This window comes from Mytilus galloprovincialis, chromosome 14, assembly GCF_965363235.1.
Source record: "Mytilus galloprovincialis chromosome 14, xbMytGall1.hap1.1, whole genome shotgun sequence".
Taxonomy (NCBI): domain Eukaryota; kingdom Metazoa; phylum Mollusca; class Bivalvia; order Mytilida; family Mytilidae; genus Mytilus; species Mytilus galloprovincialis.
In genome coordinates this window covers 43,836,463-43,862,291 of record NC_134851.1, presented here as the reverse complement: position 1 = coordinate 43,862,291, position 25,829 = coordinate 43,836,463, and the positions used below count along the sequence as shown (strand labels likewise).

The window sequence follows — 25,829 nt, the reverse complement described above, 5'->3', positions numbered from 1 at the left end:
ATTGTAATATGCAGCTAGCGTCAAGCAATGACTTATACCTAAACTTCAAAGTATTCTCAGATGATGTTAAACTGTTTTTTCTAAGTGTCCATAGCTTTGAATGAATATTATCCTCTGACTTTTTGAAATAATCAGACAGGTGGACATCATTATCAGATAACAATCTGTCGTGAGGTTTGGCTAGCTGTAGGGCCAGATTTGATCCACTATTTTCCACGTGAGAAAATGCCTTTACCAAGTCAGGAATATAAAATTTGATCCACTATTTTCCACGTGAGAAAATGCCTTTACCAAGTCAGGAATATGAAATTTGTTATTTGTTTAATGTGTTTGGGCTTTTGATTATGCCATTGGCCATACAGACTTTCAGTTTTGAATATTCCTCCGATTTTGATATTTTTGTTATTTATTTTTTTTGTATTAACGTGTTAAATTATAACAAAATTCAAACACATAACTATATATAATGACTTTATTTTTGTCTCTTAGTAGCTATGATAAATATACAATATGTCTTGAGACGGAATGGAAAATGATGTGCTGATATCTTATATTGAAAGAACTCCTACCCTATCAGGACACTCTGGTTCCTTGATAAGACCCTATCTTTTGAAACATGCATTTTAAAAAAAATTGCTTTCACTAAGACCTGGGAAACAGTGATCCATTTCACAAAAATTCTTACAAAACAAGTTGGTCGAAAGTCATGAACAATTCAGTATACTTAAAATTCCTGAAATGATGCATCCATATTTTTTCTTAAAACACACTAGGTTAACACTTAATAATATACTATAACAATGTGTTTGTAGAAAAAAAAATCTTCACTTAAGTATCATATTACATAGAAGTGAACAAAATGGTATGTTTCCACAACTTTTGGCAGATCTGTTAATTGTTGTGACAAATACTGAAAACATTACAGATTATATTTGTGGCAACAATTATCAAACATTTTAGGTATTGAAAAAAAATGCAAGAACTCCTACCCTATTAGGACACTCTAGTTCCTTGATAAGACATATCCCTACCTTTTGAAAAATGCATTTAAAAAAAATTGCTTTCAGTAAGACCTAGGAAACAGTGATCCATTTCACAAACAAATCTTACAAAAAAAGGTTGGTCGAAAGTCATGAATAATTCAGTATACTTAAAATTCCTGAAAATTTTTTAAATTTTAAAATGATCTTCACTTAAGTATCCTTATTACATAGAAGTCAACAAAATGGTATGTTTCCACAACTTTTCGCAGATCTGTTAATTGTTGTGACAAATGCTGAAGACCTTACAGATTATATTTCAGCAACAATTATCTAAATTTTTAGGTATGCAATTACCTCAAAAATTTACTTGGAAAATTATGTGTTATTAGAAAATATGTACTATCTGTTCAATATTTTGCAGTAAATGTGCTTATCATATCAAACCTGTCTTTAAACAGGGGGACATTTAAACGTTTTTTTTTCTAATTTACTGACAAACAGTTGCAAGTTTTTTTAACAGTTAGGTTTAAAAGCTATAAATATCAAAAACTGAACTTTAAACATTTAAAACCATCAATAATGATATCATACCTTCTACTCTATGGAAGATCAATTTTCTTTGGTAATGACACTATAAAAGAACTTAATCGATGTTCTTGTATGTAAAATGTGTTGATGAAACAAAATAATTCTCATCTTTAATACATAATTATTTAAAATAAGTTGAATAACATTTATCACCAGAATAAAATAAATTTGTAAATGATGGCTTTTTTGGCCATTTTCTAAACTAATCTGTTCACTTGTGCCAAAATATATTATTTTAATCTAAAAACTAGATAAAGTTGAAAATATTTTGCTTAATAAACCCATTTTTATACAAAGAAAATTACAAACAACAACTGGTATAAAATATAATGCTTTTGATTTTTAAGATTTGGCATTTCATAATTATTCATCACAGTTTGCCATGGACAAGCAATAGAAAATAAAAAGGTAAAGCTTAATAATCTTACACCTAATATATTCAACTGAATACCAAAACTCACATAGGCATATGTAAAATAATTCAAGTTTGAAACTTGGAATAACTTAAAAGCAGTTTGTCAGAGATGAAAATGTTTGCAGAATAAACATAATTATAGCAAATGTTTGAAACTTGGGTTGATTAAAACAGTTAGTAATACATGAAAGTGTTTGCAGAAAAAACTTAACTATAGCAAATTGTTAATAAAGTAGAATAACGGAGGGATTTGTTTAATAAACACAATAACCACAACATCTATTTGTACAATGATATACAACAATATCACATAATACAACTAAAATTACTGGAATGTTAAAACAAAGCACAACCTTTATATCACAACACATAAATTTCTTATCATAAAAAATATTTATAGTACTATTGATTCATTATTATTCATTGGATACAAATTTTCATGGATTTCTTGGGTAAAGTTGAACCATGAATTTAAGGGGGGAAACCTTGGTTCAGGGAGATAACTATTAAAATCATCAGTACGTTTGTGTCAACCATTTTCATAAATATATTCTAAGCTTCAAGGTTACATAGATCATTTCCAATCTGTTTCAGGTAAATGCTTAAAATACATTGATAAAACTTGACTTTTACAAACGTATAATTGACTTAACGAGTTGTCTCCCTGAACCAAGGTCTACCCACTTAAACGAATTACAAATGTCCTAAAGTCTTCATTGTAGACTTTGCTAAAGCAATGAAATTAGATATCCAAGAAAATGCAAATTTTCCTTAATCCATGGAAATTCGTACCCACAAAAATAAAATTAATCCACAGTATAACGATTGAAAAGTTTGAGAGTTTTCTCTCTATATCAGATTATATTTCACCAGATCAACCTATATACTGCTTAAATCTTCACTTGAATACCCATCAAAAACAAAACAAGAACGTGTTCATAGTACAAAGATGCCCAAACCATACTTAGCATTTTTTCATGTTGGTGAAATAAGATATTGGGGTCAAAACTCTAATTTAGCATTCAAATTAGAAAAATCATATCATAGGGAAGATATGTTCTATGTTTTAAGCTGATTGGACTTCAACTTAATCAAAACTACCTTGATTAAAAACTTGACCAAAAACTTAAACCTGAAGCGGGCCAGAAAAAAAAACCATATTGCCCTTAGTGGGGCTTAAAATGTATTCCTTTAAAGATTCCTAATGGAAACAAGCAGATCCATATAGACAAGAGGATTGTATGAAATTCAAAATCAATTATTCAACTTTTGATTAAAGATTGCACCTTCAATCATAAAAACAAACCTATCTTATCAGAGAAGATTTAACAGCTGAACTAATGACACTACTAAACACTCTAGAATGGATACAATGAATTGCTGTAATGAAACTTACTTAAACTTTTGGCAATATGTTCCAATTTGAGTTAAAGAACTTGGTTATCATCAACAAATATTTTAAAACGTACCTGTAGTGGGCTTTTGTCCAGTATACAATATGATGAGATACAAACAAGCAAAACAGTACTTATAAGGAGAAGTTGATGTACCTCTAATAGGCTTTAGTTCTGTATTTAATAGATAAGTAAGTGTGACATCAAGCAGATATACATTTCTTATAAAGCGTATTAATTACTGTAAAAAACCTTGCTACGTAAAAACCCTTTCAACAAGATAGGTGGAAATTATTCGTATGTACAATAATTGCTTTTGATTTTATACTAGATTTTCTCAAAGCTCAGTATAAAAAATACACATAAAACACATAAATACACTAGAATTTTCTAAAAACTAAGTATAAAAAATACAATTTATATAACAGTACCAAAATGAAAAATTATATTTATGTAAAATGAAAGCACAAACATGTATAAATAAAATATAAACGGAAATACATCAATAATAACAATTCATTTCATTATTCACAAATCCTCAAAAATAGCTATAATTACAATGAAATGACCTTGCCCTTGAAGGTCAGAGGTCAAAGTTAAGCACCAGATCTTATTGGTCAGCAGTTATACTCACAATTATACACTTACTACTCTCACACATAAAAACAAAACAATGGCCGATGTAAAACCCTGTGGATCGTGAACTCTGCACAATAGAGTTTACAATGCAACTAATCTTCAAACATTTCATGTCAAAGATATGAATATATATATATATAAGTTTGTAATTATGTATTAATGAATGAATGTACACTGTATATAGATCAATTTCCTTTTTAAAAAGGATAACTGATTAAACTTGGACGTTTCAATTATAATGATATGTTATACAAAACTGCCTTCCCAACACTGTAAGAAAATACACAATTTAAGCACTAAAAAAGATTTTTTTAAGTGAAAATATGAAAATATTCACTTAAGGTGGTACCCAACACTTTCACTAAAATTAATTTGGCTCGTTTAATTTTCTTAAAATTTTGTCTTTAACAAAAATTTCAAAATTTCAAAAATATTTAACCAACCGTTTTGTCAGAAAAATTACACTGGTTATATAGCAGTTTGACAAACACCAATTTTGATCATTGAGAAGCTTAATATTCCTTTTAGAACACAACGTAATTAAAACGTTTAGCTGACTTTACAGAGTTATCTCCCTGTAGTGTTAGGTACCACCTTAATATTGGGTAAAAACTGTAATTTTTAATTGACAGGAAAGTAACAGCAATTAATGTCTACAATGTATTCCTCAAAAATACAGAAAACTATTAAACACAGATATATTAATATTGCAGTGTTTACGTGGTTTATAATAATAATTTCTATCAACAAATATTCCGAATTAGCATCAAATCATTTTAGGTACCACATTCACGCTAACCAATCAAATTCATCATGTATAAAGCTCTTGATATTTGAATGTCATTTATTTCACACACAAACACAAACATGCACCCTAAATGGTGTTTTCTTGATGGCTGCAAGTTTTTCTCAAGCAATCTGATGACGTTATTTACAATGGTATCGGAGGAAAAAATATGTTTCATTCCTAAAATTAATCTTTTATTTTATCAATGCCAAAAATAGAACAGGATCAAAATAACTGACACCATTTTTGAATTTTTCAAGGTGAAATCCTTTATCAAAATTCTATGAAAGGCATTGATAATCACTGTTAGCAATAGTTGTCAAGAATTCTAATGAATGATGCATAAATTTAACTCTTTTAAGTCATGCTTTGTATCAATTTAATAAAAGTACTTTTGAGTACAGAAAGATCAAATTTGCATTCACTCTTTACGAAAAAAACATGTTAGGCAAATGTTTGAATCAAATTATCCCCTTTTGTCCACAATTATTCATAGAACTGATAAACAGATGCAAATTGTCTATAGTTTTTAAAGTTATTCTTTAACAAGAATAGAACTACACATGTACATGAATTTGTTAATTAAATATCTGTGTATATGTTATTATTACTAAATTGCTAAGCAATTAGATTTCATCCAATTATATCAAATTTGAACCACTTTCTTACAAATTCAACAACTGAGCAATGATATGAAAGAACTACATCTGTACACACAATTCACCATTGCAGAATTTAATGTATTCTGGGAAATATTTTCAAAAGTGTACATCTCAGCATTGTGATTGGTTAAAACCGTCTTAAACAATTGAAATTCAACCAATGACGTAATGTTATTTTCCTTTTTGGGTACGAACAATGAAAACTACCCATAATCCCATAGATTCTGAAATGGTCTATTAAAATCATGATATTGGCAATTATCAAAAATTTGACTTCTTTGGATTGCCCTTTGATCCATAAAAGTTCAGATCTCCGTTTTTATCTAAAGCCTCTTCACTGTCACTATCTTTTGGTAAAAGCACCTGTGTACTGTCTGTAGTATAAAGTCTTGCATACATTGGATTAGCAAAGTTTGTATTCTGTAGAAAAAAAAAAGAAAAAAAACAAATACAATTATATTTTTTGAATTGTTTATCTCAATGAGTCACTCCATATTTTCCTAAGGGCTATTCCATAAAAATGTATGTGGGAGGGTAGGAAGGGAAGTTTCATTATTGAATGTGGGTCATGAGTCTTTTTTCAGTATGAATCTATTAATATTCAGTAAAAATTATCTAAATAAATTGGTTCTTGGTTGTAGGGATATTTTGAAATGCCCTTCCTACCCTCCTTCATACATTTTAATGGAATAGCCCTAATAATGACAATATGCAATAAAGCAATAAAAAGTTGTTTTTTTTATGTACCAGACCTATAATTGTTAACTTTTTATACAATGTAACTTGGATGGAGAGTGGTCTCTTTGGCACCAACACTACATCTCCTTATTTGTTTTAACTATTATACACAGTATGTTAAAATAAATATGAAACTCCTGTTGCTTTCTCTTTAGTTGTCTATGTTGTGTTTTGTGTACTATTGTTTGTCTGTCTTTTTAACTTTTTTAGCCATGGCATTGTCAGATTATTTTTGACTTCTGAGTTTTGTATCTTCCGCCTCTCTGTTAAAGAAACATTAAAATTAAAAATAAGATTTCATTTATTTTCAAATGTGCTCCACTCATTTCTTTTTAACCTTGGCTAATTATTAGGTAAATGTCCTGGCTTTGAACTTGTCAGCCTTTTTCTTTTACCAGTGTTTTAATAATAACATTTTATGCCAATCAGAACAAACACAACTCTTATAAACAAGCAAAAATCGAAAATTAAAAATTTGAAAAAAAAAAAAAAAATTATTAGAAAAGAAGAAACTTACATGATCTACACCCTCCATATCTAATGGTTCAATTTCTGATCCCTGTCCTTCTATTTCACCATCTACTGGTTGTCGATAGATTGGATTGTTGATCTCCATGTTAGAATTGTGCATTCTTTGATGCTTGAACTGGTCCCTGGTAAAAAATTGTAGTATGTTAATTTTTTGTTTATAATAAATCTATGTACTGCCCGGTAGATTTATGATTACTACCACAAAATTAAGTATTTTTAATTCTGAAACTGATGGAAAGAAATAAATACATCCGGTAATTTACTGAACGAGATTGTAATATAGGATTATTGCTCAGTTAAGGTAATGATTTAGGGTTAGGTTTAAAGTTTCGGGTAGGGTTTAATGGCAAGGGATAGTGTTTTGGAAAGGTATAAAACTTATCAAAAGAAGTAGAAAACTTATATTTATTTCAAAATGTAACAAATTCAATCAGGCCAGGTAACTCCACACAATGTTTAAATCATTGCATTTAATCCTTTAGAGGAGGATTTTTCATACTTCATGTATATTTCCATGATGAAAAAAAGTAAAAAAAATTATCAAACTATATCAAGTAAATATAAAAATCCTGAATCCAAATTGCTGTGAAGTGAGTTTGAAAAGACTAAACAAGAAATAAAGTATCAGAGAAGTTTATAACCTGGTTTACAGTACTAGTAACTTTTTCAAAATATTCAGAACTAGGTATGTTTGATTTGTACCTTTATATGGAACACTGTCTGAATAAATTTTTAAAAAAAATCGAGTTTTTGATGAGGTTCGTGTTGCTGTTGTATCCCTATTTGTGACATTTTTACCTATGTGTCTGTTTGTTTTGTTCAAACATGGTTGTCAATATAATGGGATTTGATGTGACTGTTGTGCAAGTGAGAGGTTTTGCTAGCTTTAAATCAGGTTTAATCCACCATTTTAGACATAAGAAAATGCCTGCACCAAGTCAGGAATATGACAGTTCTTATTCATTTATTCATTTGTTTGATGAGTTTGAGCTTTGAGCTTTGCAATTTAATTAGGGTCTTTCTGTTTTAAATTTTCCTCAGAGTTCAGTATTTTTGTGATATTACTTTTTTTTACAAAATCTTCCTTTTACCTTCTTCTCCTGTATAAAATGACGATCAATAAGATGACCAAGATTAGGACGACACCAATGACCACAGGTACTACAATGGTTATCATCTGTTTCTTATCACTGGACTGTGCATGGCTGTGTGCAGAAGCATGCGTTTCACATCGCTCCCCTCCGAATCCATTTGTACAACTGAAAAGAGGATTGAACTTTATAAAACATTAGGTCAATGTATAGATGTGACTATAATTTTCAACTACATGATGTCCTGTGTAAAATTATGTAAGTGTTGGGTAAACAGAAAGTTGTTGAGTATGAATGAAAAAGCATTCCACAGTATAGCTGACTTATATAAACCATGAAACCAAATTTCAGAAATCCTTATGATGTAGTTCCTGAGACAGATGTGACAAAAAATATCAATGGGACGGATGGAAGAATGGAAGGACAGACAGAGGTAAAACAGTATACACCCTTTTTTTAAAAGCAGGGGTAAAAATATCATTCAATCCTTCCTCTACATTGGTTTCTGATGGATAGTTGTCTCATTGGCAATCCTAATATATGGGTCATTAATATATATTTGACCGGTTTGACAAAGTTTTCATTATATAGAATAACTGAAATTTCACAAAGAACCAAAATGTTGAGGCCAAAATATAACATTTCTATGTCTTTATTTTGTGACAAATTGTTGCAGGCTCAAAAATAAATGAATATGAGATTAAAACATCAATACTACTTCTACCAAATAGCACTGTAACAAGACATGCAGAGTTCAGCTTACTAAGTTTGAAATAGTTTTTCTGATAACAAATCATTGAATCCAATCTCATAATGAAACAAACTTACCTGCAAGCTGAACATTTGTATCTCCCTGTGGAACTATCTTTGGAACACTTTGTACATTGGCCATCATTGAAACAGTAATCACCACAGGCAGATGCATTGCAAAGTTTACCACTGTAATTACCTGGGCAACTGCAAACAAGAAAAACATAAGTGAATTCAATATAAAGTTTCATGTTGTGTAAATTACTTCAATTAATTTTTCTGAAATATGCAGATTCACCACATTGAAAGACAAATGAAAGATGCTTATTGATGATTGCTAAAATAATTCAAAAATCATTATTATTTATTAAGATTTTTGAAGAATTGACCAAAAAGAGCACTCTGAAATGATTCCATTATAAACTTCAATAACATCAGCCAAATTCATTAAGATCAAACGACACTTACGAGCAGTAGAACTTGTTCTGATCAGATTTACAGATCCCATTATTCAGACAGAGGCAAGTTTCACACTTTGATCCTGTGAAGTACTCATTACAACTACATTTAGGGCTATCGTTCACTGGAAAAACATAAAGTTTATTAAATTTCTGTACAATCAAAACTTTGTATTATGCATACATTTAGAGCTAATTTCAAAATGATTGAAGAGTAAGACTTTTGTTGGCTTCCTTGGTATGTTTTTTTTTTTAAACATTCTGTTAGTTTCCAGAAATTCAGCTTCAGGCCTCAGTACATTTAAAAGTTTTCTGCAATATATTTTAACTCAAATTGAAAATTTAAATTGCTGTGAAATTGGTAAGTAAGGACTAAATGGTAAATAAAGTATCTGAGAAAATAAGTTGGATTACTGTATTTTATTTCAGTTTTGTTGCTGCTCATGATGTTTCGAAAAAGAAAAACGAGTGTCATTTCTTCATCCAGGTGAGCTTATGAGGTTGCTAAAAATATGACTAAACATTACCTAGTCGACATGTTCCATTGTTGGAACAGTGTCCAGCACATTTACTCTCTGCAGTCTGGCAATAAGTCCCTCCATAATGGGGAGGACATGAACATGCATAATCAATTGAGTTGGTCTTCAGTTTACAAGTACCTAAAAAAAATATCATTACATAATTAATAAATAAAGTTTCATGGAATGTATTTTTATTTCACTAATTCAAATTGTAATACCAATATTTTAATCAAAATTTGTGAATATGGATCCAATTCATTTATAATAAAAATTTAGAAATGTTGTCTTTTGTGCCTTTTTACAATTCATATTCCTTTTTTCAATTTCTGTTAATTCCTTGCACAAAAAGAAAGAGATGTTTTTTTTTAAATTTTTTTAATTTTTAACATTTTTTTTTAAATTTTAAATTTGAGCATAAGAGAGCATAACAATAAAAGTACCAATGATCCCTATCATGTAGGTATTCTGAAAAGAGACTTAACATATCCAAATTGACTGCAAGCAATTTGTCTGAAAATTTCTCAGTTTATCATTATTATTAAGTGCATAACTTTGATAATGAACTGAAAGACTGGGAATATTAATTTATTGTTCAGTCTTATGAAGAACATACAAGTGACAAGGTTTAGCAAGATATAAAACCATTTTCTATATAAGAAATTACCTGTACAAAGTCATTTCCTATATTTTTGATTTTGACATTAGACTAAGAACTTTCCTTTTTTGGATTTCCCTCAGAGTTCAGTTGTTTTTTTTTTATTATTTTACTGTTTGGATCAAAATGATCCTTTAAGATCAAAACCAGTTTACTAGTAATCCCTATCATGTAGAAATTTAGAAAGACAAAATTAAGATTTTTTCATAAGACAGCATGTTAAATAAATAGAAATCAATTCAAATTCAATGAATAAATTATCTCCCTTTCTAAATTTCATTAAGGGAGACAATTCAAATAAACTTACCACCATTTTTACATCCTTTTTCACAATGAGATTCAACAACAGGCGGATCACACTTGTCCCCAGTGTAACCTTCTTTACAAACACACTGTGGTAGGCCCTCTTTGTCTAGCTTACAGACTTGATTTACTGAACAAGTATAGTTCTTACAAGATGCAGTCGAGCATTGCGAGTCTGGATCGTACCCACTTTGACAAACACAGTAAACTGCACTTTTAATATAACAATCTCCATTAACACAAGTTTGCTGCAGGGAATTACTGTCACTATGGCGACAGGTTCCTCCATTATAACACATGAGAGAAGTGCATTGTTCACATCTCGTACCTAAGAAATAAAAGAAAAGTTACCATAATATTTATGTATATCATATAGGTTTGCCTTTTTCAAATCATAAAAAAATCCCTACAATTTCTAAATTGAAAGTACTGTAGATTCATTTATTTTCATGGGTATCATTTTTTGTGGATTAAGGAAAAGGTTTTGCCAAAGTCTGCATACAACCTTATAGAAAAATTTGTACTTTGTTGACCATCTAATTTATGGTTCACCAGTACCCAAAAATAATCCACAATAATTGGAATCAAACAAATAATTATGAATCCACAATATACATTTCCCATTTTTCTCATCAATTTGAAGGGGCCTCAGTGGCCAAGTGGACTAAGTAATTACTACTTTAATCACTAGTCAGTCAACACTGAGGTTGTGAGTTCGCACCAGGCATGTGCGAGTTGACTAGAATCCAATTTTTATTGACTAGGATTGTCAGTTTTCCTATCGAAGGTCAGTGGTTTTCTCCATTATCTCAGGATTCTTCCACCAATTAAATTTGTCCACCACGAAATAGCCTAAAAGAGGTGCTTAAAATGGTGTTAAAACACAGAAAATAAATCAATACATCAATATACTGTAAATTCAGAAATTATTGCATGCATTTATTATTGCGATTTTATGACTCTATCCTATAATTTGATTTTAATTTTTCCAACATAAAAAAAAATCCTGTTTAATTCATATAAAATTTTCAAAATGTGCGTTTAAATTGTTGCAATAATAACCCTGTAGCATTTTTCACAATAATTTCTGAATTTACAGTATATTGTCCTATATATAATTACCTGTAAATCCCTTTTGACATTTACATGTTCTCCTGCCATTCATTATTATACATGTGCCTCCATTTTCACATAAACCCTTGCAAAGGGATGGATTCTTGTGTTCACTGCAAGTTGGCCCTGTGAACATCTCTGGACATCTACATATTGGTTTTCCATCATGAATCATACACTGGCCTCCATTTTGACAGTAGTTATTGCATATATAGTTATTGCACCTGGTTCCGTTATATCCCGGTGGACAGCTTCAATAGATAACATAAAATAAGGTTAGATACAGCTTATTTTTTAATGCATGTAAGTTTGATCAAATAATAGTTTGTTTTGTAGTGACATATTCTGACTTGAACCCCTGACTTTAGCTTAGAGATATCTGTTCTTAAAAATTGTAAAATCCTTTGTATACATAAACATGTATTTGAAAAAAGCATGGTATTTACAACAATTCAACCAATGAATAAATTGTTAAAACTGCAATTTTTGTAAATGTTCAGAAAAAACTTGTATCTAATTTTGAAAATTTATTCTTTCAGTCTATGCTCAGTTGTTTTTCTTAATATGTTTTTTGAATGAGTTAAGTCGTTTCATAATCATTTAATTTTGTAGTGTGTCTTTCTATGTTGTGATGTCACAATGTCATGGTATTGTGAAAGTTGGCTCCTATTAAAACATTAAAACCCACTGCTTTTGTTTGCATCTGTTATATATAGATTAAACTGTTGGTTTAGCTATTTGAATGGTTTTACACTAGTCATTTGGAGGGCCTTTTATAGCTTGCTGTTCGGAGTGAGCCAGGGCTCCGTGTTGAAAGCCAAACTTTGACCTTTAATGGTTTACTTTTACAAATTGTGACTAGAATGGAGAGTTGTCTCAGTGGCAGTCATACCATATCTTCTTATTTCTACTTAATATATAATCTACTAAATATAAAAAAAAAAATAATTAAATTGTATAAACTGTATAATCAGAAATTATTGTGTTCATTTATTATTGCGATTTTGTCATTTTGGACTTGAATGTGATTTTAATTTTTGCCATAATGGGAAAAATCAGGTTCAATTCACATAAAAAAAAATCCAAAATGCGAGTTTAAATTATTGCAATTATAACTCTGTCGCATTTTTTCGCAATAATAAAACATCGCAATAATTTCTGAATTAACAGTATACCGATCTATGTCTTGTTGTAAGTTTCCTCCTGTGACATAATCTTCAATTTGATGAAGGCAGTCACTATATGCTAGAATAGAATATATAATTACATGCACTTGGGTCCAGTGTTAGAAATATTGCAAGTTCCGCCATTGTAACAGTGTCCAGGAAGACAAGTGGAAAAGTCACATTTCTCATCAATGTAGCGAGCGCCATCTGGACACACACATTTGTATTTTTTCGTGCTTTCTTGAGGCATATTAATACACATGGCTGAAGGACAGTGAAGCTCTGTGATACTACAGTGGTTGTCAACTGAAATAAAAATTCAAAGGATGATTTAAAGAATGGCTTATTGTAACAGGTTGTCAAACTGAAATTCAAAGGATGATTTAAAGAATGGCTTATTGTAACAGACAGTGGTGACACCTGGTGAAACAAAAACAATAATCTCACCACAGTTTTGAAAAGATTTATAAACACAATTTAAATTTGAATTATGTGTCTGTAGTACTAGGATGCCCCACTTGCACTATCATTTTCTTTGTTCAGTGAACTGTGAAATTGGTGCCAAGACTCTAATTTGGCATTAAAATTAGAACGATATCAGAGGGAACTTGTGTATTAAGTTTTAAATTGTTTAAAAAAAAAAAAACATTAGCCCGCTCTTTTTTTTTAAATCTACAAGGGTGTGTTTTACATGCAAGAGATATTGCTATCTCTTTAAACCAGTTAGCCATTTATCTTCCCCTTCCGAATGGACTGTCATCATTTCTCAGGACCATACTTGCAAATGGTGTCAAGAAACAGCCTTATATTCAGTCCCTGAAGTTTTCTCCCTGGAACCTGGATCGAAAACAAGGAACCTTTGTATTAGTAATCCAATGCTCTACCACTACAACATGGCTCTCAACATGTTTCTCTTATTTGGACTGGAGGATACATGTAGCTAAATCATTGTCTCATTGGCAATCATTTCAGATCTCCGTATTTTGAAATCTAAAGATGCAATAACACCCACTTTTAAGGAAGTATGGCACCAAAATCAGAGCTAAATGGAAATTATTCTTTACTTACTTAATTTCTGTTTGCTCTGTTGAAGAATCAGGATGTCTCCTATAGACAATAATGTCTTGAATAACGGTTGCCCATCTTCAAGGCTATGAGGATTTGTTCGGAATTTCTTAATTTTCATCACTGTACTGTTATGGTAGAAACTCACAAACAGATAGTCCTCAAAAACATCAACCATGTATGGTGCCAGTGTCCCAGTAGAAGCTAAGTGAAAATAAAGAAAGATTTCAAGTTTAGAAAGCATAAAGAAGAATTGATTCTTTCTTTGTTTTTTCTGAAGGAGAGTTTTAGATCTCTCATTTCATTCAGTTGTTGTTTTCTTTTTTCATAAGCAAAGCCTGGTTAGGTTTAGCTCTCAACTTAATCATAACTTGTCTTTTAAAGAAAATAACTGTATTTGAAAGCTAATAATAATTTACTGCAGAATAATTTCAAGCATTTTGCTCGTTCTAAATTATAAAAGTAACTAAGGCAATATGTAATATCTTGAAAGTTAATACAAGCTCTGCAAATTGGCGGTGATTTCAGGTTTTCTGGAAGGGTAAGCAGATCCTGCTCTAGATGTGTCACATGTTACAGCTTTTACATTAATGCTAGCAAGACAAATCTTTGTTTGACTTGCTTGCTTTGCTTGTATCAATGTTTGCTCAAGCATGGCAATTAAGATAGGCGGGGCTTCAGCTTGTACACATCATACTTAAATTTTATTGGACGTTATGTTTGAAGTTAAGGACAGTCACACTAAATTTTAAAACATCACAAGATGACAAATATGAAGCGCAATCGTAGAAATGGAAGCCAAAAATATGTATTTGTTTTTTCTCGAAGATATGCATTTTTTTATCATCCAACTGAAAAGACTGTCGTCAAGTACTTTTAGTAAAACAAAAGGCTATTAGAACACACCTACTCTGATTTCGAGTGATTCATTACATAGGTATTTCATTTGACCCATATATTTCATCTTTTAGTACTGTGATTTTTTTATGTTATAACGTCAACCTGTAGCTTTGCTATATAAAAATTATAGAATCTGAAGCGAGATGATGTATCAAATATTCTTTCTTTGTACGTTTTCAACACAAAATATTCATCTCAAACACACCCTAATAAAGAAGGTGCACTTGATTTTCTAAAAAAAGGGATAAATTAATTAGGGGGGGGATGACTTAATTATTTTATTTATTATGTCTATTGTTATTGAATATTGCGCACTTTGGATTAATTTTTGCTTGTAAACCTTCAAACTGATTATTCTTTGTTTATAGAGAAGGCGATAAGTGCTTTCTGTTATGTTTACTTTAGTAAGAAATTTTTTAAAAGTGAATAGAAACAAATAAAATAACAATTTTCTTCTCAAATACGAGTGTTTTATTGTAAAAAACAACCATTTGCATAAGTTTTTAATTTATCTATTACATAATTAAGTAGAACAGTTAGATATCAAGTCGACGACATGGTTATCTATCAAGATGGAGAACATATCAATCTATAATATTCCTTATTTCCGTTTCCGTCCTTCCATTACCTGACTCAAGAAAAAAAAAAAAAAAAATTGGAAACAATTGTATCAAAAAGAAAAATCGAGCAAACCTTCTTATGTTAGGGTGTGTTTGAGAAGAATAATTTGTCTAAAAAACGCTCAAAGGAAGAACATTTGATACATCATCTCGCTTCAAATTCTATCATTTTTATATAGCAAAGCTACAGGTTGACTTTATAACATAAAAAAATCACAGTACTAAAAGATGAAATATATGGGTCAAATGAAATACCTATGTAATGAATCATTAAATCAGAGTAGGTGTGTTCGAATAGTTATTTTGCTTTTCTAAAAGTACTTGACGACAGTCTTTTCAGTTGGATGATGAAAATGCATATCTTCGAGAAAAACAATTACATTTTTTTGGCTTCCATTTCTACGATTGCGCTTTATATTTGTCATCCTGTGATGTTTAAAATTTAGTGTCCTTAACTTCAAACATAACCGTCCAATAAAATTTAAGTAGGCCGTATACAAGATGAAGCTCCGCCTATCTTAATTGCCATGCTTGAGCAAACATTGATACAAGCAAAGCAAGCAAGCCAAACAAAGATTTGTCTTGCTAGCATTAATGTATTAGCTGTAAAGTGAATTAACTAACAAAACATACTGTTGAACTGTATCACAACATGTCTGTCTTTCCCCTCTAGGTCCACAGTCTCTATAGTCCTTTTCTTTGTGTCTGCCCAGTATAATCTACCATTAGGGTAGTCTATGGCTAGACCATTGGGCCAGATTATCTCTTCGTTGACAACTATCTTGCGACCACTTCCATCTAAGTTTGAACTTTCTATTTTAGGGGGAAAGCCCCTGTCAGTCCAAAAGAGTTTCCTGAAAAATTACAAGAGTCAGAAATTATTGTCTGCATTTTAAGTGTGAATAAGTTATACTGGAAAACAATACAGAGGATGGTAAATGGTTATTTTTGTGCAACATGTTTTGCCATTTTTATTTCAAATGCAGCCTTGAAAAAGATTCGTTATTCACCGTGTTTCGTGAAATCAGTTAAAAGATCAACGTGCAAGAAATTTTTAATAGTTCGTTCATCATGAGATTGCAATTTTATTTCACGTTCTTCCATGCAGATAGCCTCCTTTATACCCCTCAATACACTACTGAGTTGTTGCTATTTCTGAAAGTGCTATCAAAATCTAAAATGCAAGTTTTATTCTTGCAAAAGCTTTTCTAAATTTGGCAACAATAAAAACATGCCAATTTCTAATAATTTACAGTTTGCAACTACAAATGTCTTAATAGCTTGAAAAAAAGAGTTGTCTAAAAAACATATGTGCATGATTGATTCATTTGAACCAATCTAAAACTTGATATGATTTTCCAACTTTGCAACAATAGAGTTATTATTCCAGGTCTAATAATGCCCTTAGCAAAACTTAATTATTTTATTATTAGGCTTGAGAACAGAAGTACATTTTTGCTGATGATTTGTCAAATATTTATGTGTGCCTAAAATCAAAGACTATGATCCTGGTGTCAGGATGACTTTCGGTCTGTTATTGTAAATTAAATTTTTTTCAAGGAAACCAATTATTGTGGATTAAGGAAAACTTTCATTTTCTCCTATATTTGAGATCCTTGTTTTGCTACTGTGAATTCATTAATATTCGTTGGATACCAATTTTCGTGGATTTCGTGGGTACCAGGAAACCACAAATTTAAATATTCAACGAATTGCAGATTTTCTAAAGGAATATAGGCATACTTTGTCAAAACCACGAAATTAAACATCCACGAATTTTCCTCAAACCACGAACATTGGTACCCACGAAAATAAATGAATCCACAGTATTTAAAGCTTACATTCCTAACAAAAAACTGTAATTCACCTTTTTAGAATCTAGAGGACAATGGGTAATCTCATTGTTCGTACACCAAAATGAAATAACATTGCATCATTGGTTGAATTTCTATTGCTTATCACATATTTAACCAATCAGAACGTTTTGGTGTACGCTTCTGAAGATATTGCCTAGAATGCATCAGATTCTGAAACGGCGAATTCATTGACCATTTTAATTCATAATACCCCTTACCCAGCAATCCACTAAAAAATTTTGTCAAACAAATATTATGATTGCACATTACATACCCTTTTTCTGGATGTACAACAATAGAATATGGCTGATCCAAAGCAGAAGAAATAACAGATCGACGCTGTTTGCCTTCAAAATTTGCCATTTCTATTTTTCTTGTGTGGGAATCAGTCCAGTATATATGCTTGCCAACCCAGTTGACTGCAATACCATGAGGGTTACCAAGATTGTGGAGCAAAACCTAAAAAAAAAGGGGGAAAAAAACATTTTCACTTAGGCTTTACATTTTTTGAACAAAATGTACATTAAGCATGCATTCAAGAATTGAATGCTTCTTTTTGTAACTTCACTTGGGTGTAAAAGCAATGATCGAAGTACATTTTGTATGAAGCGCAATAAGGCTTAATTCTAAAAATGTGTGCATGATCAATGCAATTATACCCTTATGAAGTTTTAAAATTAAGCATTCAATACTTATAATTACATTTTTTAGCTAGGATCATGAAAACACGATTTCTATCAAGTTTTTCTTTCAATTTACATGTGCACTTTATTGTGGGACCTCGTGTCATCTTCATTGTATAATGAATGTTAATTTCAGAAGAACCCTAAATTGCTGTTAGCCAATCAAAATAACTGTATCATAATGAAACATACATCTAATGTAACTATATGATAATGATTTATAACAGTGATTGTCTCATAAAAAATGATATTCGTCAACAAATATGTCTAAATGGATATGGAAAGAAACTATATTAATCAATTTATTTCAATTTATCCTTTAGCACAAAGAAGACCATGAGACAAATTTGGTCAACTGCAATGTTTTGAACATAATTGAATCCATTAAAAAAAATTTTACAAAAAGGGGAGGTAACTTTAAAATACAAACCCAAAAATCAAGAATAAAAGAAGATGCATGAAGCATATTGCCTTCATTGTAAAGAAAAAGAAGACACATCTAACCAATTCTAGGTTCACCACTGTCAAAAAAAAATTACTAGTTTTCAAATGTTTGTCTTTTGATAATTTTTGTTTCGTATTCAAGATAAAGTCAAATGAAATTTTTTTGTTTATTGTTCGTAATGCGCTAGAAAAACTCAGACTCTTTCTCAAAAATTGATGTTTTTTTTAATTTTATTTCAGACAGTGCTGCATAAACACTGTTTAAGGTTTAATAATCAACCACTAAGTTTATAAACAAAATTTTTTAAAGTTAAATAATGATCAAATTTGAACTTAATTATCAAAATTATGAACCAACTAAACATGTTTAAGTAATATTCAAAATCTAAAATTCCTTGTAACTATAAACACCATTTGCGCATTCCTGTTCAGGTTTCTAGATTTTCTTATTATCATTGGCAGTGGGAGATCAATTATTATTCATAAGAGGGGGCCCTGATCCAGTGATTTCCCTACATAATCAACACAATTTTTCCCTAAAAAGAGGGCTTGGCCCCCTATCCCCCTAACTCTGACTCACTTCTGGTACTGGTTGAACTGCTGCTCTCTTGACTTTCCCTTTCTCTGGCTTTGTGCTTTGGATTGTCATTTTACTGATAGAGTGGTTTGATTGGTTAGAGTGACTGACCACAAAGATTGACCAAGGGCTAGTTGTCATGTCAGCATCAATTCCAGCTATTTTCTCACTGCTCTCCTATTAATAATAAATTAAAATTAAAGTTGTGATAAAATAAATTTTAGAAATTATTGCAATCTATACTTAAGAACATGCCTATGCATAGGGCAGACTTCATCAACAGAGTTATGAAAATGTACTAAAAATAGGTGAAAAAAGTGAACCAGTGTATTATAGGATTAAGCACATTTTTTCTAGAGGTTATTGATGTGTAAACCGGGGCGATTAACTCACAAACTGAATAAAAGTCCGAAGGACTTTTATGTTGAGTTTGTGAGTAAGAGCCCCGGTTTACACATCAATAACCTCTAGAAAAATGTGTTTAATCCTATTAATTCTTCAGCCAAACATTTGTGATATTTAATAAACATTTTTTTTATGATGGCTACTATATATATTACCATCAAAAGCACAATGGCAAGTCGTAACTAAGGAGTACGCCGCCATCTTGACTTTCTAAAAACCATAAATGTCAGATAAATACAACGGAATCTTAAATAAAATAGCACCTACCTCAAAAACTTTATTTTGATTAAATGTTATTCGAATTTGAAGCGTACACGTAACGAAAAAATCTTTCCCTTGAAAATTTCTATTCGTATGACGTAAATTCGTCAAATACTTCATGAAATTTCGCGGAATTTTATTAAATTTTATTTTTATACATTTTCGAAGCTTAGTGATTTAAATTTATTTCTTTTTTTTGTTATATATGCACTAGAATAGTCACAACTGTTATGCAATTGTTTTTAAATCTCAAATTGCTGAAAATCCTGGGATCACTGCAAGCTTGTGTATCGCGCATGAATAGATTACAAAAGTAGTTTCGGGAACATGGTTTATCGAAGTGTAAACTTAGAGAAAAATTCTAATTGACCAATCCAATTCAAGTATTTATAGATATGCAAATCATATAAGAATTATTAACTATTAATAGTTATAATTGCATGCATCTTTTTTCAAGATTTTGTCATTTTGGACTAGATTTCAAATCAAATTGATTTTGGTATTTTGATTTTCTTTTTTATTGATTTTCTACTATAATTTTGGACTTTGTCCTCAAAATATATACAGAACCTAAGTCTGTTAGTACGCCATTATGCAACTCTCCAACTATTCCTAGATGCCATATTTTTCTTGTCTTACCTTTCCAATTGTTTGTTCTTCTGACTTTCCATACAAGTCTGACTGCAGTATAACACTCTCCCTAGCAACTAATATCAGTGGTTGTGGCCCTAAAATAAAACTTTTATTACAAGTGTTATTTTAATGAAGCAACTTAGAATATTAATTTAGCCATTATCTATAATATATATTGTATTTGGTTACAAAAAGTTTAATAATACATAAATAAGATGACATGAGTTATCAATAAATGGAGAATGTGTCCATGGAACAAATATGATGGCTCCGCTTGAATACAACATTATAAAGAGACATAACTAAAGAACTGTATAAATGACACTATCAGAATTAAAACTTGTTCTGAGTTGACTACAATCAATGCTAAAAAGTTATTTTTTTAATTTTCTATTATATAATAACAGTACTTTAATTAGCTGTTTCGAAATAGGTTCAAGATCAAAAAGCTTCCAAACTTATTAACTTAATTTGACTAACTGACCAATGACTATTCTGTAGGATTTGACTATAACTTACCGTTAGCTATGCATGACATAGTGCCATCGTATGTGACTTTCTTTTCATAACCTTCCTCACAAGAGCAATGGACCCCTGCAGAAGCCTCCATCATATGTTTAGGACTACAGAGCTGTGAACATGTGCCCCACTTCTTACACAAATCTTGTACTAAAATCACAAAAAAAGATTCTTTATTTTTATTGTTAACCAATTATTTAATATCACTTTCAGCACTTCAGAATACTGTAAATTCCAAAATTATTGCCTACATTTATTATTGTGATTTTGTCATTTTAGACTAGAATGGGATTTCAATTTTTTGCCATTTTGAGAAAAGTCCTGTTTAATTCATATATATTTTTTTTTAAATGTGAGTTAAAATTATTGTGATTATAGCCCAGTTGAATTTTTTCACAATAATAAAACAAGAATGTGTCCCAAGTACACAGATGCCAAATACACACTATCATTTTTTATATTTAGTGGACCATGAAAATGGGTTAAAAACTCTAATTTTGCATTTAAATTAAAAAGATCATATCATAGGGAACATTTGTACTAAGTTTCAAGTTGATTGGACTTCAACTTCATCAAAAACTACCTCAATCAAAAACTTTAACTTGAAGTGGGACATATGGACGAAAAGACAAACAGTCAAACAGACAGACGCACAGACCAAAAACATAATGCCCATAAATGGGGCATAAAAAGGGGCATAATAATTGCAGCATAAAAAAACATCACAATAATTTCTAAATATACAGTTTATCATGACAACCAGATTTTTTTTGGTGAAGGAATCTGAAGCGGCCAGATAGAACCACTGACCTTCAGCAAGAGTTCTGAGAATACTAGTCAATTCAGATAGAAGTCCAATACACTGGTCAAGAGCCAGCTTCAAAATCACAACCTCGGTGTTGACAGGCTAGCAAGTACAGAGTGGGTTTCATTGGGGTCTAAATGTGACGTGGGATTGCTGATTTTTTGTAAGCGTGACCTGTGAAAGTCAAATTATTGTGCCGTGAAAATAGGAAATGAAGTCTAGCGGGACACAGGAAATTACAAAAAAATGAGAATTGGTTCCTTGCATAGTGAAAGCGGGATACGAAAATCTGACAAAACAGTAAGCACGATCAGGGATCAGAACCCCCCAATAAGACTCCCCACAAAAATTAACTATCTCAATCACTCTTGACTAAGGCCCAAAATGGTTAGAATATAAAACAGATTAATTTTTAAAAATTTGACACCAACCTTGGCAATGGAAACCATCTTCCATTAATGTATATCCTTCTTTACAAGCACACTTGTAAGCACCCTCCTTATAAGGTAGACTAATACATTTCTGTTGACAAATACTGCTGTTTCTTCTTAATTCGTCACTGCATGGCTCCATATTTTCTAAAAAGAAAGAATTAATAAATAGTTAATTTCTCTGAGATTGATACCTGGTATAGTAACTAGAGGCTCTAAAGAGCCTGTGTCGCTCACCTTGGTCTATGTGAATATTAAACAATGGACACAGATGGATTCATGACAAAATTGTGTTTTGGTGATGGTGATGTGTTTGTAGATCTTACTTTACTTAACATTCTTGCTGCTTACAATTATCTCTATCTATAACAGTACTTTCTGTGGAAAATGTTATTGAAAATCTTCAAATTTTAAGAAAATTGTTAAAAATTGACTATGAAGGGCAATAACTCCTTAGGGGGTCAGTTGACTATTTTGGTCATAGTGACTTATTTTTAGTTCTTACTTTGCTGTACATTATTGCTGTTTACAGTTTATCTCTATCTATAATAATATTCAAGATAACAAAAAAAACAGCAAAATTTCCTCAAAATTACCAATTCAGGGGCAGCAACCTAACAACCGATTATCCAATTCATCTGAAAATTCCAGGGAAGATAGATCGTGACCTGATCAACAATTTTACTTCCTGTCAGATTTGCTCTTAATGCTTTGGTTTTTGAGTTATAAGCCAAAAACTGCATTTTACCCCCATGTTCTATTTTTAGCCATGGCGGCCATCTTGGTTTGTTGGCCGAGTTACCGGACACATTTTTTTAACTAGATACCCCAATTATGGCTTAGTTTGGTTAAATTTGGCCCAGTAGTTTCAGAGGAGAAGATTTTTCTAAAAGATTACTAAGATTTACGAAAAATGGTTAAAAATTGACTATAAAGGGCAATAACTCCTAAAGTGGTCAACTGACCATTTTGGTCATGTTGACTTATTTGTAGATCTTACTTTGCTGAACATTATTGCTGTTTACAGTTTATCTCTATCTATAATAATATTCAAGATAACAAAAAAAAACAGCAAAATTTCCTCAAAATTACCAATTCAGGGGCAGCAACCTAACAACCAATTATCCGATTCATCTGAAAATTCCAGGGCAGATAGATCGTGACCTGATCAACAATTTTACCTCCTGTCAGATTTGCTCTAAATGCTTTGGTTTTTGAGTTATAAGCCAAAAACTGCATTTTACCCCTATGTTCTATTTTTAGCCATGGCGGCCATCTGTGTTGGTTGGCTGGGTCACCGGACACATTTTTTAAACTACATACCCCAATGATAATTATGGCCACGTTTGGTTAAATTTGGCCCAGTAGTTTCAGAGAAAAAGATTTTTCTAAAAGATTACTTAGATTTACGAAAAATGGTTAAAAATTGACTATAAAGGGCAATAACTCCTAAAGTGGTCAACTGACCATTTTGGTCATGTTGACTTATTTGTAGATCTTACTTTGCTGAACATTATTGCTGTTTACAGTTTATCTCTATCTATAATAATATTCAAGATAATAACCAAAAACAGCAAAATTTCCTTAAAATTATCAATTCAGGGGCAGCAACCCAACAACGGGTTGTTCAATTCATCTGAAAATTTCAGGGCAGATAGATCTTGACCTGATGAACAATTTTATTCCTGTCAGATTTGCTCTAAATGCTTTGGTTTTTGAATTATAAGCCAAAAACCGCATTTTACCCCTATGTTCTATTTTTAGCCATGGCGGCCATCTTGATTGGTTGGTCGGGTCACTCCACACATTTTTTAAACTAGATACCCCAATGATGATTGTGGCCAAGTTTGGATTAATTTGTCCCAGTAGTTTCAGAGGAGAAGATTTTTGTAAAAGATAACTAAGATTTACGAAAAATGGTTAAAAATGGACTAAAAAGGGCAATAACTCCTAAAAGGGTCAACTGACCATTTCGGTCACGTTGACATATTTGTAAATCTTACTTTGCTGAACATTAATGCTGTTTACAGTTTATCTCTATCTATAATAATATTCAAGATAATAACCAAAAACAGCAAAATTTCCTTAAAATTATCAATTCAGGGGCAGCAACCCAACAACGGGTTGTCCGATTCATCTGAAAATTTCAGGGCAGATAGATCTTGACCTGATAAACAATTTTACCCCATGTCAGATTTGCTCTAAATGCTTTGGTTTTTGAGTTATAAGCCAAAAACTGCATTTTACCCCTATGTTCTATTTTTAGCCATGGCGGCCATCTTGGTTGGTTGGCCGGGTCACGCCACACATTTATTAAACTAGATACCCCAATGATGATTGTGGCCAAGTTTGGTTTAATTTGGCCCAGTAGTTTCAGAGGAGAAGATTTTTGTAAAAGTTAACGACGACGGACGACGACGACGGACGACGACGGACGACGGACGCCGGACGCAAAGTGATGGGAAAAGCTCACTTGGCCCTTCGGGCCAGGTGAGCTAAAAATGGCTGTCTGATGCATACATAAAGTTATAACTGGAAAAAAACACAAAAAAAACAACTATTATCACTAAACTTGTACACATTTTTGTTGAGGGGAAGCTGAAGCTCTGGCTTTGTTGAAGACCAGGCCATAAAAAAGAATAGGTTTGTTTGCCCAAACCCTACCTACCCAGAAAAAAGCTGCCTACTCAAATTCTTTTATTGTCCTGATTTGAAGAAGGTTTTTTTAATCAGATAGGCATGAAGACTAATACACACCCGATACTTCAATTTCTTTTTTTGTAAAAAAAAAAAGAAAATGCCTACCTACCTACACAATGTCTCAACCTTTGGGTAGGGTTTGGGCAAACCAAAATATTTTTTATTGTGGCCCCAATTGGTGGATTTCAGTTGTTTTCTAATTTTTGGATGGGTTGTTGTCTCTTTGATACATTGCTGGTTTCCATTTTTTAATTTTATTACACACCCTCAAGTTTTTTAAACTTTGTTAAGAGACTTACAAAACCTAACTAAATAGTTTCTTGCAATTTGAAACGTTTATCAATTATTCTGTATCATGCATGAGCAAGTATTTATCATTTCTTTACATTTACATTATCTACTGCTTGCTGCTTGCTATGCCTCAATTAGAATATCTACATTGGCCCAAAATATTTGATAGACCCAATGACAAAACTATGTACTTCGAATGTCATCTGGGACAATATCCCTAATGCGCCGTGAAATGAGGAACTCAAAAGTCACGGGTAAACAAAAAAATTCCACATAGTGATATTTGACACATTTCTATGATAAACAAGTGACTGGGCTTAACCATTTGTGTTAATTTGGAAAAAAGGGGAACACAGAATACATGTGTAATAACTATGGAGCTATTAAATGTGTTCAAAGTATTAAATTGTAAAGGAACTTTTTGTGTTAAAAATGGGATTTTTTACCACGAGGAGATGCATAACAAAAGTATACTCAGGGTTTGCTAATTTACAGAAAAAGTAATCTCGCTTCGTACCCCAAAAATTTAACCACATATGTGAAAATGTCTCAGCTTCGAAACGAGCCATCATACATATCCAAGTGAACAATATTGACTGAGCAACAGAAGAAAACGTTACCATTACCGCCTATGGAGAAACTAATGCGCATCTTGACCAATCTGACATTTTAAACTGTTTTTTTCCCCTGATCATTCATTATACATACCACAGATAGCTGGCTTTTCATCTGAGGCATCCTTGATGCAATCAATCTTTCCATCACAAACTTTGTCCATAGGAATACATGTCTTAGAACTGTCACACTGGAAGCTCTGTCCTGTACACACACTGTCAAAAAAACCT

The 25,829-nt window shown here is 31.4% G+C and overlaps 1 protein-coding gene across 1 annotated transcript in view; it reads right to left on the bottom strand.

Moving 5' to 3' along the window:
* Window positions 1-458: 458 nt before the first annotated feature.
* LOC143058894 (prolow-density lipoprotein receptor-related protein 1-like) overlaps window positions 459-25,829 on the bottom strand; it is a 93,139-nt gene continuing 67,768 nt past the window's right edge. The window contains exons 52-68 of the mRNA XM_076232372.1: window positions 25,693-25,827; window positions 21,994-22,140; window positions 20,758-20,907; window positions 20,245-20,333; window positions 18,943-19,116; window positions 17,510-17,694; window positions 16,013-16,233; window positions 13,863-14,063; window positions 12,896-13,100; window positions 11,638-11,879; window positions 10,520-10,843; window positions 9,564-9,695; window positions 9,047-9,161; window positions 8,657-8,785; window positions 7,829-7,996; window positions 6,724-6,859; window positions 459-5,888 (exon numbers count right to left, since the gene is read on the bottom strand). Of these exons, the coding sequence (XP_076088487.1) occupies window positions 5,730-5,888; window positions 6,724-6,859; window positions 7,829-7,996; window positions 8,657-8,785; window positions 9,047-9,161; window positions 9,564-9,695; window positions 10,520-10,843; window positions 11,638-11,879; window positions 12,896-13,100; window positions 13,863-14,063; window positions 16,013-16,233; window positions 17,510-17,694; window positions 18,943-19,116; window positions 20,245-20,333; window positions 20,758-20,907; window positions 21,994-22,140; window positions 25,693-25,827 (2,912 nt within the window). The 3' untranslated portion in view covers window positions 459-5,729. The remainder of the gene's footprint in view (window positions 5,889-6,723; window positions 6,860-7,828; window positions 7,997-8,656; window positions 8,786-9,046; window positions 9,162-9,563; window positions 9,696-10,519; window positions 10,844-11,637; window positions 11,880-12,895; window positions 13,101-13,862; window positions 14,064-16,012; window positions 16,234-17,509; window positions 17,695-18,942; window positions 19,117-20,244; window positions 20,334-20,757; window positions 20,908-21,993; window positions 22,141-25,692; window positions 25,828-25,829) is intronic.